Genomic DNA, 16,676 nt, shown 5'->3' with positions numbered 1-16,676 from the left:
GTATTTTGGAGAAAAAGCAGTAAAATAAAGAAAAATATCCACATTAGAGGGCAATTCCCAATAACAAATAACAGCAACTAAAATGGAAACAGGCATTCAGTTTTCACACTTTGAGGTTTTGCACTGTCATCAGAATTAAGTCTTATGTAAAACCTGAGAAAATGATATGAGATTTCTTTTTTTTATGTTATATCTTCTGCTTTTTTTTCACATGTGGGATCGTACACAAGTTTCACAGACTTGTTGGTGTGCGATATTACCACAGCAAATAATTGTCGACAAGAGCTATATATTTTAAAAATGTGTCAACGTGAATTACAAAAGCTGTGGAGACTGAAATGTGGATTCCTTACCAATATCTTTTAAGGAAAACATGGTAATCATAACTATTACTTAAAGTAAAAACAAATGCTAAAATGTTTTTTTTAACAACAGAGGAACATAAAGAAATCAAGCAAATGTTCAGTGATATTGGTGCAAGATTGGATACACTACTGGCTGACCAAGAGAATGAATTGGAGCAATCGCATCTGCTATCACCAGATAAGAAAAAGTATATCTTCATTTTACTTTTTTAATTCCATTTGGGATAATAATCTTTAATGCAGGATTAACCCATACTTTTGAAATTATTTTTAACTGCACACTGTTTTCCATGCGTTTACTTAATAATAATAAAAAAAAATCCCATGAGAGTATAATATTAGGTCAACACTTTCATAATGGACTTTAACATTTGATCCATTAAGATTTTTGAAAATTTAAATGATATGTTTTATGAGACATTGGAAATCACCTGCTCTGATTGTACCCGAACCCGAAAATGGAGAAGTTAATTAATTTAGTGTAATACATAACTTATAATAACACCCACAGCAATTGAAGATTCTACAGGATGAATATACATTCATGAGTAATGCTTCATAAGAAAAGCTGTCTAAATCCTAAATAAAAATAGGTATATGTATTACGTATAAAACAGAAATTGTTGGAACAAAATAACTACTGTTTTCTTTTTGACTAACAGGAACAAAATATAAAACAAGAAAATAAGGTATATATTAAGGCATACGTAGCGTGCAACTAAGCACTTTGGAAAACCCAGTTACATTATGAATTAAAACGTTATCAGCTCTGTACAATTTAGTATCACACAAAATTTCAGCTAGCCGGTGTTTTAAAATATTTTCGGACTATGCTTTAAAAAATTAGTTTCTAAATAGTTGGCCCTTATAAAAAACAAACATCACGTTTAATAACTTTAGTTTTACTACTTTTTAGGCAGACTCCTCAGTCTTAACATTTTTAATATTAAATGCTTCAGCTTTACTAAATATGTCCTCATCTAATTTTGCATTGTTTTTTACTTGTTGTGTTACCATTTTTATTGAGACTTATGTGGTGATAATTTATTATGCTGTGGTGATATTTCTTTACACAATTGGATCTACAATTCATGTGATTGATGTAAATAATGTTTGTGGAAGTGTTCTATGTGGTGGTAAACATTGACTAAATAAATCTGCCTGACGGGGTGTGTGTATGCGATCGCACGTCTCTTTTAAAATGGTCCTTATACAAACGAATAATCTATGCTGCAAATTTATTATATAGCAACAAAAATTTGTGAGGTGGTGCATTACATTGGTGTGCACAACCTGTTCAACGAAAACTTATTTACATAGGTGAATATTTATAATAGCACATCCGTATTTCATTCTTAACAGAGAATGGTTCACCGCGATCAGATCTCTGATCATGACAGGCGAGTATAATGCGTGTAAGTCATAGTGAAGAAGAACTACTTTGTTCATCACTAACATCTGCAAAGCAGTAAGCGGGGTTTGATCCATGGTCCCCAGAACTGGGAGCCGCAGACGAGCCCACTACACTACGTATGTTATGTGTATGTTAGTGATGAACAAAGTAGTTTTTTTTCACTATGCCTTACACGCATCATACTCGCCCGTCATGATCAGAGGTCTGATCAGGGTGCACCATTCTTTGTTAAGAATGAAATACGGGTGTGCTATGATTAAATATTCACCTATGTATACACACCATCCGGATAAACTATCTTGTTCATCACTAACATATTGCCGCATGTAGTGTAGTGGGCTCGTCTGCGGCTCCCAGTTCTGGGGACCGCGGATCGAATCCCGCTAACTTCTTCGCAGTATGTTAGTGATGAACAAAGTAGTTCTTCACTATGAGAAATTTACTTATAATAAGTTTTTGTTGAACAGGTCGTCCTCACGAACATACAATTTTTTAGAATATAAATCTTCTTAACATGGATACCAATTTAACACCACATGCACATATGCCTTATAAATGATATAATAACAATTTACCAAAGTTAAAATATTTTCTCAATCTTTCTTGAATATTCCAATACAATGGCATAAAATCTTGAACTCTCTGTGATTGAATCTCTTGGTCAGAGAATAAATGATGCCACATAATGTTTGATTTTATTCATTTGCAGAAAAACTCTTAATTTGTAAGAAATAGAAATATTTTGAATTTTGTGTATGTTTAGACCACGTGTTGAAGACACTCAGTCAAACAGGGCAGTTATTGTTATTGATGATGAAGATGATGATGATGATCCCTCAGATGAATCTATTAAATCTAGTGTTCCAGTTACTACACAAGTACCTGGAACACCTGCACAGGTATCTTCTTCACCTGTCCTGCAGATACCTCCATCTCCTGTCCAGCAACCCTTAACAATATTCGAGAAACAAAATAGTATGGTTGAAAAGCCAAATCCACCAGGTATTTGTGTTTCGCCGCAGGTTACTGCAAATAAACCATCTGCCATTTCTCAAGCTTCAAAGAGTAGTGGTAATAAAAAGATTGAGAGTGTCATTAGCAATCTAAAAGCTTCGAAAATCAGTTCTAGTGTAGCTGAACCAAGTAATTTAAATGATTTATTTGCAAATAATCATACACCACCTAAATCATCTAATTCAAGCGTTTCAACTGGAACCAGTCCACTTTCCACTGTCACTTCAACAGATAAATATAATGGTGCTTCTAAAGTTCTCAATAATCAAAGTGAGGAGAAAAAGCTCTCAAAACTAGTGATGCCAACTTCAAAGAATACTGAAAATAGTCCAAATTTAAAAACGGAAGATTGTCCTCCTGAATTGAGTAAACCACCCGTGAAAGTGAACACACCTGGTGACTGTCCACCTGATATTAGTAGCAGCATATTTTTTCCTAATCAATCTCCAATAGCAAATCTTACTCCAGTTGTAACACCACTTGAAGAATCTGATATTCAGGAAGAAAACCAATCTGCCTGGTCAATTTTTACAGAACAAAAAGCTGACTTAGACAAGGAGGTTAAAGATGACCCTTTCATGCCCGTGTTGTCAGAGGACTTAAACATGCATGATTCAGAAATAGATAGCATAGACAATGAAATGCCGTTTGTCAAGAATAGTGCTGATGATTCACAAAAAGATAGTCCTGGTATGTATGCATACGACTCTGAAGATGGTTTTGAAGAGCCTTTGAAAAGTCCAGTTATCATGCAAACAAATACAACTTCAAAACTTGTTACAAAGATCAAACTTCCTGAAGATTTTGTGCATATGGATTCTGAAGATGCAATGTCATCCACAGAAACGAGTGAAAACGGTAAAAAATCTACCGAGCAGAAAAAGAGGTATTTTTTGTTTTATTTTGTACCTTTGAATACCCTTGTTAATATTTTTGTGATTTTAAATATCTATGTTGTTAATGTAGTGTTTTTAACAAGACTGCAATGTAGGAAAAATTAGCATCTTTTCTGGAATCAACATTTTAATTTAGTTATTATTGCAAACTTTTTTAATTCGCAAGATTTACATAAATAACTGTACACCATAAATGTTTTTAGTGTGTTTCAATTCAAGGCTGGATTAAAGGTTTTTGCCAAACCAGATAAAAGTGATATATGGTATCAAGGTATGCTATTTGCTCATTTGTATTTCCAATTGTTAGTCAGCCTTTGTATTCTCTCTGTATGTGCCCATGGCATCTGCAGTATTTCATTGGTGGATATCTCTCTGTAGCATTAGTGCAGCAACTACGAATGCAGTTGGGTGTTAAAGGCTACTTTATGTGGTGATATACTAGGTTAACAGTTAATATAAACCCAGGAAAAACAAGCATTACATTAGTGTGACAACTTAAAAAAAATATTATTTTTTTGTAATTGTTTTAATTTGTTTGCAAGATATTCAATGTTAAAGTTGCATTATATTAGGGAGGGAAAAAGCTTCATCTAAGTCACTATCCTGTTTCCCAAATGTGAGGGGGCTTGTGACATCAACTCCTTGATGATAATTTTGCTAACTTAGTCGTAACCCAGGATTTATATATACAAAGCAGTTGTCTTGTTTCTTAATATTTGTAACAGATACTGAAGATGTGCTTGTAACAAACCAAAGATAAGTAATAACTTATTTTGCTACTTCCCTGAAAAATTATTCAAGATTAAAAAAACTAAAGCAAAGTCCATATAGACAGAGTTTTCGGTGTTTACAGCTTACTCGACATGCGTTTTTAATTCAGAAAGACAGTAAAGAACTTCTCTTATTGCTAGACTATCAGTAATCACACGAAGGAAAGGCACGTAAGCTAAAACACCTGCTGATTAATGTTGCAGAATGGGCCGGGCTCTTAGCCTAGCACCTGGATTCATGCAACTTTGTCCCAGGGGCCCATGGATGAAACATGTATGTGACATGAGAAACAAGTAAAAAGAGAGGAATATAAAAAGAAAGACAAGAAACAATAACTACCATGTGTTTCATCCTTGTTGTTAAAAGAACTTTACATACCTGTGATCGAGTTTTAAATTCATGCAAATGTGCAGAGGTTCAGGCGGACCATATGGCAAGCAGAAAATAGCGCGCAGAGCAAAATAATAGCATGTAAATTCTTGCATTGTACTAAAAAAATAGAGAAGTCCTAGATGCAGCGTGAGAGTAAATATAGTGTGCGCTCGCTAAAATTTGCGCAGGACCTATGTTAAAACACAGGGACTAGGTGAACAGAGATTAAAAATTGCTACAGGCTATCTGCCAGCGTTGATCAAAACATCTAGTGAACTCTGGTAATAAGTTTGCGCACAACCTTGTCCCCAGGGTTTTTTTGCTTTTTTTGATATCAAAGCCTGAAATGGTTCATGCAGGAAGTTGTTTTTTACCCATTGAAAGGCTGAAAAAAGGCTTTCTAGCGCTACTCTTTTTTGCAAAAACTTATAGTGCAAGTGGATGTTTTATAATTATTCACAAAATTAAACTTAGTTGTTATAATTTACTCTACTTCTTTTTCTCTAAGGTTCATTTCATGGGATTTGTAGCAACATGTTCAAGGGATTTTTTTTGGCATTCAGGAGGTGACGTCAAACTGGGTTTAATCTGAAAAAAAATTGCACATAATGGTGCTTTTGACGAGGAAGCATGTTGTAAACACAAGAAAATATGGCTTTATATTTGCTTTATTATTTCGAATTTTATGTTAAATTACTAATTAAGTTACTAGTTAAATTACTAATTCTTAACATAGTATAAACAGAATAAAATAAACCTTTTTTAAATTGGAAGTAAGCTTTAGCATAATACTGCTCTCTAATAAGTCAAGAATATTACAGTAAGCAATCAACCAATTAGATTCTTCTGTAAAATATAATGTCTTCTCAATTCATCTCAACTTGATTAATAAATTTCATTACAGGTTTTATATCTGATTTTTTAACTTCTTCCTAAAACCAGGTAAATACGACACTCCTTCAGTTTTGAAGGAGTATCGTATTTACCTAGTTGTGTAATGATGCTTTTTCTTTGTTACACTTTTTTCTACTATCAAAGTATCAAAGAACTAAATATTGTTATTTAATAAATCTTTTAAGCCGAAACAGTCAAGGAGGCAGCAGGTACAAAGAAAGAGGTATGTAAAATAACGAAAATTCCTGTTTTTATATTGTTTTGATTTAAACAAACATGATTATAACTTTTTTTCTCTTTAGAAAAAGATTTTGGTTCACTTTTTATATGGACAAAAGCTTCAGCAAAAGATTTCATTGAAAAATGTTGCTTTATGTAATCCTTCTGTTAGTGAAGAGTTGGAGTTGGGATGTCGCATAGTTGGTAATTAATAAAATAACCCTCTTTTAGTAACTTCTTTAAAAAGAGTCCTAAGGTTAATTTTAAAAAAATATCTATTTTCTATTTTCTGACCAAACAAAGTTATTTTTCTATGAACTGTAAATCCAACTGAATAAAAATAAAACAAAGAATCCTATAGGCAAATAAGTATCAAAACAACATAGTGCATACTATGACTGGATTTGAAGCAGATACCACATTTGTTTAACATATATACACATACCAGTATCAAATAACAAAAATTAAAAAAATTCTGCTGATTGTTTGCCATGCAACAAACCAATAATTAATTGGGAATTGCAGAAATAAAAAATAATGTTACACTGCATATTATAGGTCTTTGTTTAAAACATATTTAACATGTCTTCTCTTTGTTGAAAAGATGTTTGCGTTAGGTTTCTGAGATTTAATTTTGCTGTATTGATGTCAAAGGAATGGATTTAGTTTTAAAGATAGACATTACATTATTTAATGTTAAAAATTATGCCAAAATGCTGCATGTTTACTTTCCCAGTCTTCTAACTTTTCCTGAGGACCTCACAACATTGAATCTGCACATCTGCAATCAAATTTTGTTAGTAAATATAGCATGATGTATATGTGGCTAATATTATTAGGAACGCTCTTTGCTGATCAATCTGTCATGTTATTTTTACTGCAGTTCTGATTTGATTGCACTTTCGGTGTGGACGTTGAAAACAAAGCTGGAATTTTTGCCCCTTTACCTTTAGGGTACCACAAGAGTCAGCCAAGCGCTGACTCTTGTGGTACCCTAACCTGAACATCCAATTATTGGAAAAAGTAACGAAGTGCCATTTCTCCCTAATTTTTTATGTTATAAATTCACCTCTATAACATCTAAACAGTGATAAAGTCTATTGCAAAGTTACTGATGACAAAATAATTTCAACAAGAATTAACTAAATTAAGGCTTAATTAATAGTAGTATCAATGACAGAGATTTTTAAGGATTTTCATACTTTGTTATAAAAGTTATTTTATTTTTAATTTAGCTGGTCGACCAAGTGATACTGTCAATTCTACCATTTCAAAAAAATATAAAGACATCAGTAAGTGCATCGCTATTTTTGCCAAACATTTTTACAATGTCAAGCATTGTTTTCCTTATTCACAGGTAAAAAAACTCTTTCAGTCACTGCCCTGTGCCATTTTTCTGTAGTCACTGCTCCGCGATGACCATCGTTTTGGTGCCCCATAAAAACTTCTCAAACATAAATAGAATATTCTTTGGCACCCCCACATGCCGCTTTTAATAAATCTGCTATGTTGCATGGTTATAATACTGAGTTTTAACACTCATCTATTAGGCAATTTCAAAACTACCCGTTGGATCATCCTTAGGATTTGAAATTTACAAGAAAACTTCATTTCATCAAAGGGAACGTTTCTGAGAATTCTGGTCACGTTATTAATCCGAATACCCCCTACCCCTTCCTCCCTGTCTTCCCTCTCTACCCCCTTAATAATTGTTCGAAATACCCCAAATCAAAATAGGGTTAATGTAGTTGTCACTTTTAACCTAACAATATTTTTTTAACTTGTTCTTCTTTACCAGATACAGGAACAAATGTTAATGTCATGTTTGCTGGAGTAGTGGCAGAAATAGCATGTGAAGAAAACAAACACAGGTTGGGTAATGTTAGTCTAACCTTCAAAATATTTTTCTGTACACAATTTTATGGATTCATAGTTATTAGGGATGTCACCAATTTTTGAGACCTTGATCTTGAACAATACACTAATTAAACTGTGAAAGCATCAATCTATAAAGTCTAACTGTCATGTTCATGTTAACTATTAGGCTTGGTTGTATGTTGTTGTAAAATTGTACATTTACAAGGTGTATGCGTATGTTTTTATAACTTAACTCTACAACGTAGCTTCAATCAGTGAGCCTTACATAGTTAGAATAAACAACAAATACAATATTGCAGAGTAAAATAGGTTTTTGTCCTATGTTGTACCACTTAAATACTGGGATATCAAATATATCTGGTTACATTTCAGAGCTGTAATCATATAATTTGATCAGCCTGACATTGTCACATATTCACCAATTTTCATAGGACTCAAAATCTGTACGGAGTTTTTAACAATTTAAACAAATATATCCTTAAATTTCAGATTTACTCTAGCACTTTTTGTGCATTCTTCTGTAATAGATTGAAATATTTCTTTTAGCCCTATATGGGGGAGAGAATGAAAGCCTTCTTAAATTATTGTTTTTAAAACGAACTGTGCATAATTTCTTACCTGCAGATTTAGTAATTTAAGAAGTTTCTTGAACTCTATTTTCAGATATCTTGTTTTCTTCGATGATGGTTATGCACAATATCTTTCCAGAAATCGCATGTTTACAGTTTTAGCAACATGTAAGTAAACATTAGAGAATGTAAGTTTGTACCTATTGGCTATGTGATCTCTGTTTAGAACATATTTTTGAAAGTATTCGCCTAACTGTTTGACATGCTTAAAATGTTTTATTAATTGCAGTGTCAGTTATGAGCATTTTTACAAGGTTCTATATGAGTAGTTAAATAAGTCAGCAAGGTGCGATTACGTGTTACTTGTTATTTATTTTTCTAGCGAAAAATGTTTGGAATGATGTAGCTGCGGATTGTCAAGAATTTATAAAAGAATATTTGCAGGAATATCCATATGTAAGTAAAAGTCCTATTTTGAAGTTTTGTGATATATATTCTAAAAAGTTTTGTGGTGAAACCTGAAAAACTCTAAAAATGTTGTGTTAGAAATTAATTGAACACCTAACATGGCATCTTTATTCTTAGAGACCCTTGGTTTGTACAAAAATTGGGAATACTATGCAAACAGAATGGAATGGTTCTTGGTAAGGCTTTTGCATCATTTAGTCACAAATCCTTATAAATTGCATTTTTAAACCATGTCTACACATCAAAAGATGCTGTATTGAGTGTTAATAGAACATTTGGTAGAAACAATTGTATTTTTCTCTGCTGTGACACCTAAAGGGATGAAAATAAGCCCGGAAAAAATGAGTATTTTAATAACATTTTAGAATTTAAGTTTGCGAAATTTTAACTAGTTTGTAATGTTTGAATATAATTTTATACTAAATTTATTGGAAAATCATGAACAAGTAAAAAGTAAGATAAAATGCATAATAAAATATTGGAATTGTCTGGCCCTATTAAAAAATATTAGAACCTAAACATCACAAATATTGGACAAAATTCACATTCTTTAAATTTAGCATTTTATTGTTCCACTAAACTTTCATCAGCTTTACCTTCTTTCATTTTAAGGTATTGGCTTAGTATTAAAATATCTTGGTACAGCTTTTATCTGAGTTTCATTTAGTGATGCTCTTCATTTACAACAAGCACGAGAAGGAAACTGGTCTTGTAAATCATTCCACTAGTAATTTTTTTTCCATGCAGGCACCTGTATAGTCAAAACAAAGCCTCCTGTGCTCTCTGCGAAGAATTTGCTAATTGATATAATTTTTAATTACAATAATTCTACACTTATTTACAATGATTCCACTTGTGGGAATGCAAAAGATACATCTTTAAACCCTCATGCTCAAGTGTAAAAAATGAAAGTCAACCTAAATGTGCAATAAGATGTCTTATTACTGAAATGTTTTTGATTTTAAAGAGCTTTGTGCATAGTGATTGCTAGTATACTCTATGATTGTTTTTGTTTTACACCTACTATTATGTTCACATTATACTTTTTGTCGTCTTTATTTATGCAGGTGGAAATCAAGAGTGATTGCCATTGATGCATCTTTAGTTAAGGTAATTGATTGTTCCAAAGAAGAGGGAAATAAAACCAGATTTTATGCTAGGAATTTATAAAAAAAATGTTACAACATAGTTGTATCAACTGTTCAGTGTAAAAGATTATGTTTTTGGTTTTAGATTTTATTTGATATTGATAAAAGATCAGAATGGATATATCGAGGTACTACACGATTGGAACCAATGTATGATCATTTCATCCCGACGCAAGGGAAGAAAAAGAAAGCGAAGATGCAGAAAGAAGGATCCTATGTTGATGAGAAAATAACACATCCACGGTTTGGTGTTTGCAAATACAGCTTAAAAGACCCAGAAGGTGTTTTTTTTTTGCAGTATACAAAACAGTGGTTTAAATTTAAATTGCTAATTAGTTTTTGTTATTTTTTGTTTTTGCATTTTTAAGGAAAACAACAAAGACGAGAATGGGGAATTGTAAGTGAAAAAATGTACTTGAGAGCTTTGGTGGCACAAGAGTACTAAAAAAGCACAAAACTGTCATGAATACATCTGAAAACAATATAGTAAAATTGTTTTATTCTCATCAGTTGATTCTAATTTCGTTTTGACTTACTTTTTTCTTTGGAATTCTTTTTATATCATCTAAATTACCAAATGTTTACAATTTACTTCTGCAAAGATGGATTTTGTGAGTTCTTCTTACATATGACAAAATGTGGCTTAGGCATTAAGATTTGTTACTTTTCTTAAAAAATTCTACTTTTAATACCTCTATCTAAAAACCTTTACCATAGTGAAGTTATTAATTTTTTTTAACGAATTTGTGCTTGCATTTTAGGCAAGTCCTGTGTTAAAAATACAATCTCCAAAGCCAGAAAATCCAAATGTTATGACAGCTGGGAAAGCGGAACTTTTTTCCAAAATTGCTCTATTGAAAGAAAAGCCTTTTGGTGAAAATACTGAGACAGTAAAAATGAAGCGTTCCTCATCGGTGCTTAGCTCTGCATCTGACTCAAGCAAACATTCTTCTGACATGAAAAGAAAACAGAAGAAAGTGAAAGTACAGTCAGATAGTGAAAGTACACAAAGTGAAAAAGGTTTATTTATTTTTAATTTATGTAAACTTTATATCCAATTCTGTATGATGGTTGCTTGCTTTTGCAAGTAAAGTATGTTTAACTCACTAATAGTACTTCAGTTTACTTCAGTTTTACCGGATCATGGCATTCACATTAGAAAGATTGGTAATAAAATGGTTGTAACTTAGAACTTATTTGACCCCACAAATATATATGTACATTTGCATTCTTTGCTTCAAAACGTTTCTTTGCATGCGTGCCACTTTTTAAAAATATTAAGGAGCACCACCTTAAGCTACCCTGTTTCTATTTGTAAAACTAACAGGGCAGTTGCTCGCTTAGAATAAGGTAATAAAGTTGTTATATACAACCAATTTAGCTGGTTATTTTCAGAATTGATAAAGTAAAGGGTCCAAACAATTAATTTCTTCATAACTAGTATTCTATTTCTTTGTTTTGATAGTTTCATATTTTGTTGTAGATCTCAGAGATAATGTAGATGACATGATTTCATCACAGGAGGCTTTAGGTGTACTTTCTGCTCTCAAAATGAGTCCTGCCAGAAGTGATGTTTCTGTTTTGTCACATAGAAGTTTGCCGAATCTATCAACAGTAAAATCATCTCAAGTAAGCAAACTTTATTTTAATTTATATTGCCAGCAGAGTTCATCTTAGGGAGAGTTATTATTCTTGGAGTGACTCTGCCACTTTTGTCAAAAAGCAAAAAAATTATATGTGTTAATTGTTTGCTTGTCCATCTTAGTTTTTTGTTATTTTAAATAGTTTCTGTCAAATTTTAGGTGTTAAAATTTTTTACCAAAAGAAGTTTTTATTTTATGATCTTCAGGTTGTTTGTAAATAATTTTGTAAATTTTCTCTTTTTACTAACTGTCCGGTAGTTTATTAAGACAGAAAAGTTGTTCTACAGTCCACAGTAATCTTTTAATTCTGTACTCTGTTTTCTTTAGTCATCAGAGAAGTTAAAGTTACGGAGTAGAGAAGTGTTTGAGTTATTAGATGCTGCATTTGTTCGAAATGCACGTGAACAGGGTGCATCGTATACATCTATAGCAGATCACTACAAGTCTCTTTACCCTACTGTTGGAGTAAATCGAAAAAATATTGCTACTTTTTGTCAGATTCATAACATACATAAACATATCGATGCTAGTGACGAAGAGCGTACATTAAAGGCGTTTTCAACCAGCAAAATTTTAAAGGTAATTGTTTTACAACCTTTCCTTCTCACACTTAAAGTTAATTCTTCATTTTGGCAGAATAGTCAGAATGGTATGTTTTGTGTTTATGTTGACAGTTTTTCTAGGAAAGAAGTTGTAGAAAAAATTAACGGAATTAAGTAATTAAATATATATTTTAAATTTATTTTATGTGTGGTTATTAATTATATCACATATTTTTATTTGGTTTGTTTGGCAGAAGGGAAACTAACATTGAAAAAAAATTCTGTAAATATATATTGCACCAATGTTTGTGTTCTCATTTGTTTTCAAAGTGATTCAACATAAACTAATTGTGACAAGCAGAAGTCCTTTTTTATACAAATTTATTTAATTCCTTTAGAAGAAACAATCCTTAAAAGCTAGCCAATCAGATGACGAGTGCTTTCTGAAGAAAATGGTTTTAAACAAATCTGCTTCAGATAAAGATCTGTCATCAATTTGTCGCTCTTCTCCATTGTCTTTGCCTACAACTCCTCCACGATTGATAAAAAGAGGTAATGAATTATAGAAAAAGCCTAAAAAGGTGCAGGACTATATGTGTAACGGAAGGGTACATAAATTCCAATTTTTTAAATGAACATAATTTATTTGAACTTTTTTAGTTTTGTGTCCAAAAAACGTGGCAGTCTAAATATAAAAAAATTATATCATTATATTATGGTTAGTCAACAAACGTTTCACTGTATGTGAATTTTCCTTTAGAGTATCAACATAATTGATTCATGCGTCAGTGTTTTTTTTCCGTTTACCAGGACCTCACAAATGCAATGAAGACTGTATTGAAGACAAGCGTAATTTACTTGACCAGCATCGGCTAGGAGTGTACAACTATCTTGCAATTCCATTTCAACTTGGTTGGAAAAGGTATGTGGTTCAACTAAAACTTTGCTCCTTTTTCTATTTGTAGGTAAGGTTATGTTAGGTATTACCTAGGTGCTACCTCGTAATATTTTTCACCAATAACAAGTTTTTATAATCGAACAATATAAAAAAATTTTAATTTGTTGTGATTGCTTTTTCTATGTCTATCTAGAGAGAGCTCAAAAAAACAATCCAGTTACCATAGGGATATTTACTACAGATCTCCATGTAACAGAAGAATGGTGAGTAGCTTTTCTGAAATATGGTGTCACCAGTTATAATTATAAAAGGTTATAAAAATGAAAAATTTAATAAAACTACTTACTTACTGTTAATGGTTAAATAATGATTTTTTTGTTTTGTTTCTGTTGTAGAGAAATTTAATAGATGTTACTCGATATTGTAAGTTTATTTATTTAAAACTAAAAATATGTAACCTTCATGTAAACTGTAGAGACCTCTCACTGCTTGAGCCTTAAACCTAAATTACAATGTCCAACCAATCTTTATTTTGTTTTTTGCTTTGTTTATTTTAGTGTTAGAAACAAAATGCTCTAATGTTGGCATTGACATGTTCTGTTTCCAATCTAACATATCTTGTCGAAATCAAACACAAAAATCCAAACCAGCAATAGTGCGCATTGATGATTTGTCATATGGGAAAGAAACGTGTCCGATTGTTTGTATCAATGAAGTAAAAGACGAATACCCTCCCTCTGTCTCGTACATCAGTTCTCGTATCAAAACCGATGAAGTCTCCATAAATACAGATCCAGGATTTTTGGTTTGTTGCGACTGCACAGATAATTGCCAGGTACCATTTGATAAATGACTGCATTAAGCTTGTCTCAAACTAGGGTTTTAAGCAAGTTTAAGTGTGTTTAACTTAAAACAGTTTATACCACAAAGTTTAAACTATTGGAATGTACTCAACATTTCACTTGTTTAAAATTTGCAGCATAAAACCACCTTAGTGAAACAGTGGTCAAAATTTTGTTGTTTTTTGTTGTTGAAATAAAAGAGTATCATAAGACGATAACAAAAAAGAATAAGAGCAATCCAATAACAGCAATTCAATAAGAGCAATTTAAAATTTCAACGGTTATGACCTTATTGTTGCGTTATGCTTCCCATATTATACTCATAGTGTATATAGAGCAACAAAATGTCTCTTAACGAAGGTTCTGATGCATCTGGTCTTTCTAACTACTCTTGCACTTCTGTTGATTTGTGATGAGCTAGAAAAGCTGTTTTTTGGCTATTTCCTCTGCTGGCAAAACGGTATCACTTGGTTAGTAGTCAGTAGCTTGTAGGCTTCAATAGTTTTACATTGGTAGTAGTGTAGTCAGAGTAACAAGCGTACTGATGTCAGCACAAATTAGCACTTTAAAATAAGATCCTACGATCCTAAGTTTCTGTCCATGGACAAGTAAACTTTGACAATGCTGTAGAAACAGTTTTTTCTCAATTGTTTGTGGCTACGAGCTTCGAAATTCTGCCGTTCTTAGAATAATCTATGTCTGGGATTGTAGCTTGCTGTTATATTTGTGAGCCAGAATAAGCAGAAAAAGAGATCTAAGAAGTTAGAAATGGGTTGAGCTAGACTGTTATCACACTTGCAATGAAATTAGAGGAGTGTATTATGTTGCTGCGAGTGTAACTGTCTGAGTGAAAAATTAAAACAAATCAGCTGTACCAGTGATAACCTACAATTTTAAAAATCTCATGTTGCACCCTGCAGTTTTGGAAAAACTCCTTCATACGCCGTAGACGAAATAAGGATCAAATTTACACTAAGAAAAAGTACTGCTAAGATAATTTGCATCTTTTATCGTGTTGGATGTCATTGGTCATACGAAGTCTCCGTTTGTATACCAATATTACCAGATCCTTTATTTTCTTCAATTTAAGATTCTTGAACAGTAAAGGAAAGTCCAGGGTTTGAAAATTCAATGTAGTTGAGCGGTTGTTTGTGGTTTTAATAAGATGCTTTTGATAGTCTAAAAGGAGGAAAACATTTTGAAAAAGTATGAACAAACACTTCTTAGCATTCATAAAGATAACTTCCAATTTATTTCTCTTCACACCTGTTGCATAGCAATCAAACTGATAATATGTTACTACCAGGTGAATCGAAAACTTGTTTCATAACCTCTGGCTGAGGATACCTGGTTATTGAGAGAAGGAAAATTTAGAATTATGAAAGTAAACTTCAGTTGTTAGAAGAAAAATCATTTACATGCTTTTTCTAGTTAGTCAAGTTAAAATTCGTTTTCAAGATGTTTTGTTAATACTGTAGTACCATCAATATTTATTTACTATGTTTTATGAAGAAATATTGTTAGTATGGTTTTAGCTGTTTCTTACGTTTCTCACACTGTGGCATTAATCCCTTTCGATGCAGTTGAAGTGAAAGTGATCACTGCATACTACATAATGCATCAAAGCATTAAAATTGTTGATGTTATATTTAAAGTTCCTCATATTATGAAGCCAAATAGAGCATAATACCTAATTTTTCTTGGGATCAGGAATTATGAAAAGGTTTTTCTCATTTTGAGGCTGACCACTAGTGTTTGTACACCTAAATGCCAGTCAAAATGATATAGTTTCTAATATTTTACTTATATGATCACATTAGGTAAGTTTAGTAAAACAAAAATAGCGATACACAACTATTACGTCATAAAATAAACTTTGAAATATTTTTAAATGCTTTTATTTTGCTTAATATACATTATTTTTTAAAATTATTTTTTATATATACACTTAGGTTGTTTTCTGTCTCTGAAGAAAAATTGAAACAAAAATAAAAAAAATTCCAAACCTTTGTTCCCTTTTAAAACCACAAACGAGATCAACTTGTATCAAAAAATTTGTTCTTTGAGTATAAACTTTAAACAAGCCTTAGTGATTCAACCACAAAATTTAATAAAAAAGAAATAAAAAGTTAAGATTGTTTCAAGGTAAAATATATATAAATTGCTCTTAGTATTACTTGTTGTCGTAGAAAATATTATTGAAAGCTATATCCCGTTTTTTGGCTAAAAATCAACCAAACTCAAAATCCTGCTTTTCTGCCAATTTTTTTTTGTTCCACTGGTGTGATATATGTAACCATTTGTTAATTTTTGAGTTTGACCCTCTCTTTCCTCTGAGTTTTGAGTTTGACCCTCTCTTTCCACTGAGGTTAGAGCTTGGTGTAGATTTTTGTAAACATAAAATACACTGGGCCTCTTTGTATATTCCGTAAAGCTTCCACATAAATAAATTGATCAAAACCAAAAATTAGTATTTAATAATGAAAATGACTCTGATACAATACCCTTGTTGACTTTGTTTGTCAGGACAAAACAAAATGTGGATGTGCTCAGCTGACTATCAACAGCAGTAATACAATTGACAATATCATCTCACCAAATGCTGGCTATCAGTACAGGAGGTTGAAAGAACATTTAACCACTGGGTAAGAAAAGCAATTAGTGGATGTTTATTATTATTGATTTTTAATTATAAATCTATATTATAATAACCGTTTACGTATGTATGTCTGTGTGTCAAGCA

The 16,676-nt window shown here is 31.9% G+C and overlaps 2 protein-coding genes across 2 annotated transcripts in view; both read left to right on the top strand.

Annotated features, from left to right (window-relative positions):
* Positions 1 to 16,676, top strand: part of LOC130612994 (DNA repair protein REV1-like) — a 63,075-nt gene that overhangs the window by 14,676 nt on the left and 31,723 nt on the right. The window lies entirely within an intron of this gene.
* LOC130662485 (histone-lysine N-methyltransferase SETDB1-like) overlaps positions 1 to 16,676 on the top strand; it is a 36,030-nt gene that overhangs the window by 14,974 nt on the left and 4,380 nt on the right. Inside the window, exons 4-25 of the mRNA XM_057461368.1 lie at positions 436 to 553; positions 2,543 to 3,679; positions 3,893 to 3,960; positions 5,912 to 5,949; positions 6,029 to 6,149; positions 7,181 to 7,237; positions 7,744 to 7,816; positions 8,487 to 8,560; positions 8,775 to 8,848; positions 8,978 to 9,036; positions 9,928 to 9,970; positions 10,094 to 10,289; positions 10,377 to 10,405; positions 10,770 to 11,028; positions 11,492 to 11,637; positions 11,979 to 12,230; positions 12,592 to 12,745; positions 13,004 to 13,115; positions 13,285 to 13,354; positions 13,487 to 13,514; positions 13,649 to 13,926; positions 16,460 to 16,578. Of these exons, the coding sequence (XP_057317351.1) occupies positions 436 to 553; positions 2,543 to 3,679; positions 3,893 to 3,960; positions 5,912 to 5,949; positions 6,029 to 6,149; positions 7,181 to 7,237; positions 7,744 to 7,816; positions 8,487 to 8,560; positions 8,775 to 8,848; positions 8,978 to 9,036; positions 9,928 to 9,970; positions 10,094 to 10,289; positions 10,377 to 10,405; positions 10,770 to 11,028; positions 11,492 to 11,637; positions 11,979 to 12,230; positions 12,592 to 12,745; positions 13,004 to 13,115; positions 13,285 to 13,354; positions 13,487 to 13,514; positions 13,649 to 13,926; positions 16,460 to 16,578 (3,505 nt within the window). The remainder of the gene's footprint in view (positions 1 to 435; positions 554 to 2,542; positions 3,680 to 3,892; positions 3,961 to 5,911; positions 5,950 to 6,028; positions 6,150 to 7,180; positions 7,238 to 7,743; positions 7,817 to 8,486; positions 8,561 to 8,774; positions 8,849 to 8,977; positions 9,037 to 9,927; positions 9,971 to 10,093; positions 10,290 to 10,376; positions 10,406 to 10,769; positions 11,029 to 11,491; positions 11,638 to 11,978; positions 12,231 to 12,591; positions 12,746 to 13,003; positions 13,116 to 13,284; positions 13,355 to 13,486; positions 13,515 to 13,648; positions 13,927 to 16,459; positions 16,579 to 16,676) is intronic.

Source organism: Hydractinia symbiolongicarpus, chromosome 10 (assembly GCF_029227915.1).
Source record: "Hydractinia symbiolongicarpus strain clone_291-10 chromosome 10, HSymV2.1, whole genome shotgun sequence".
Lineage (NCBI taxonomy): Eukaryota > Metazoa > Cnidaria > Hydrozoa > Anthoathecata > Hydractiniidae > Hydractinia > Hydractinia symbiolongicarpus.
Note: the sequence above shows the minus strand (reverse complement) of the source record. Positions and strands in the feature narration are given on the sequence as shown.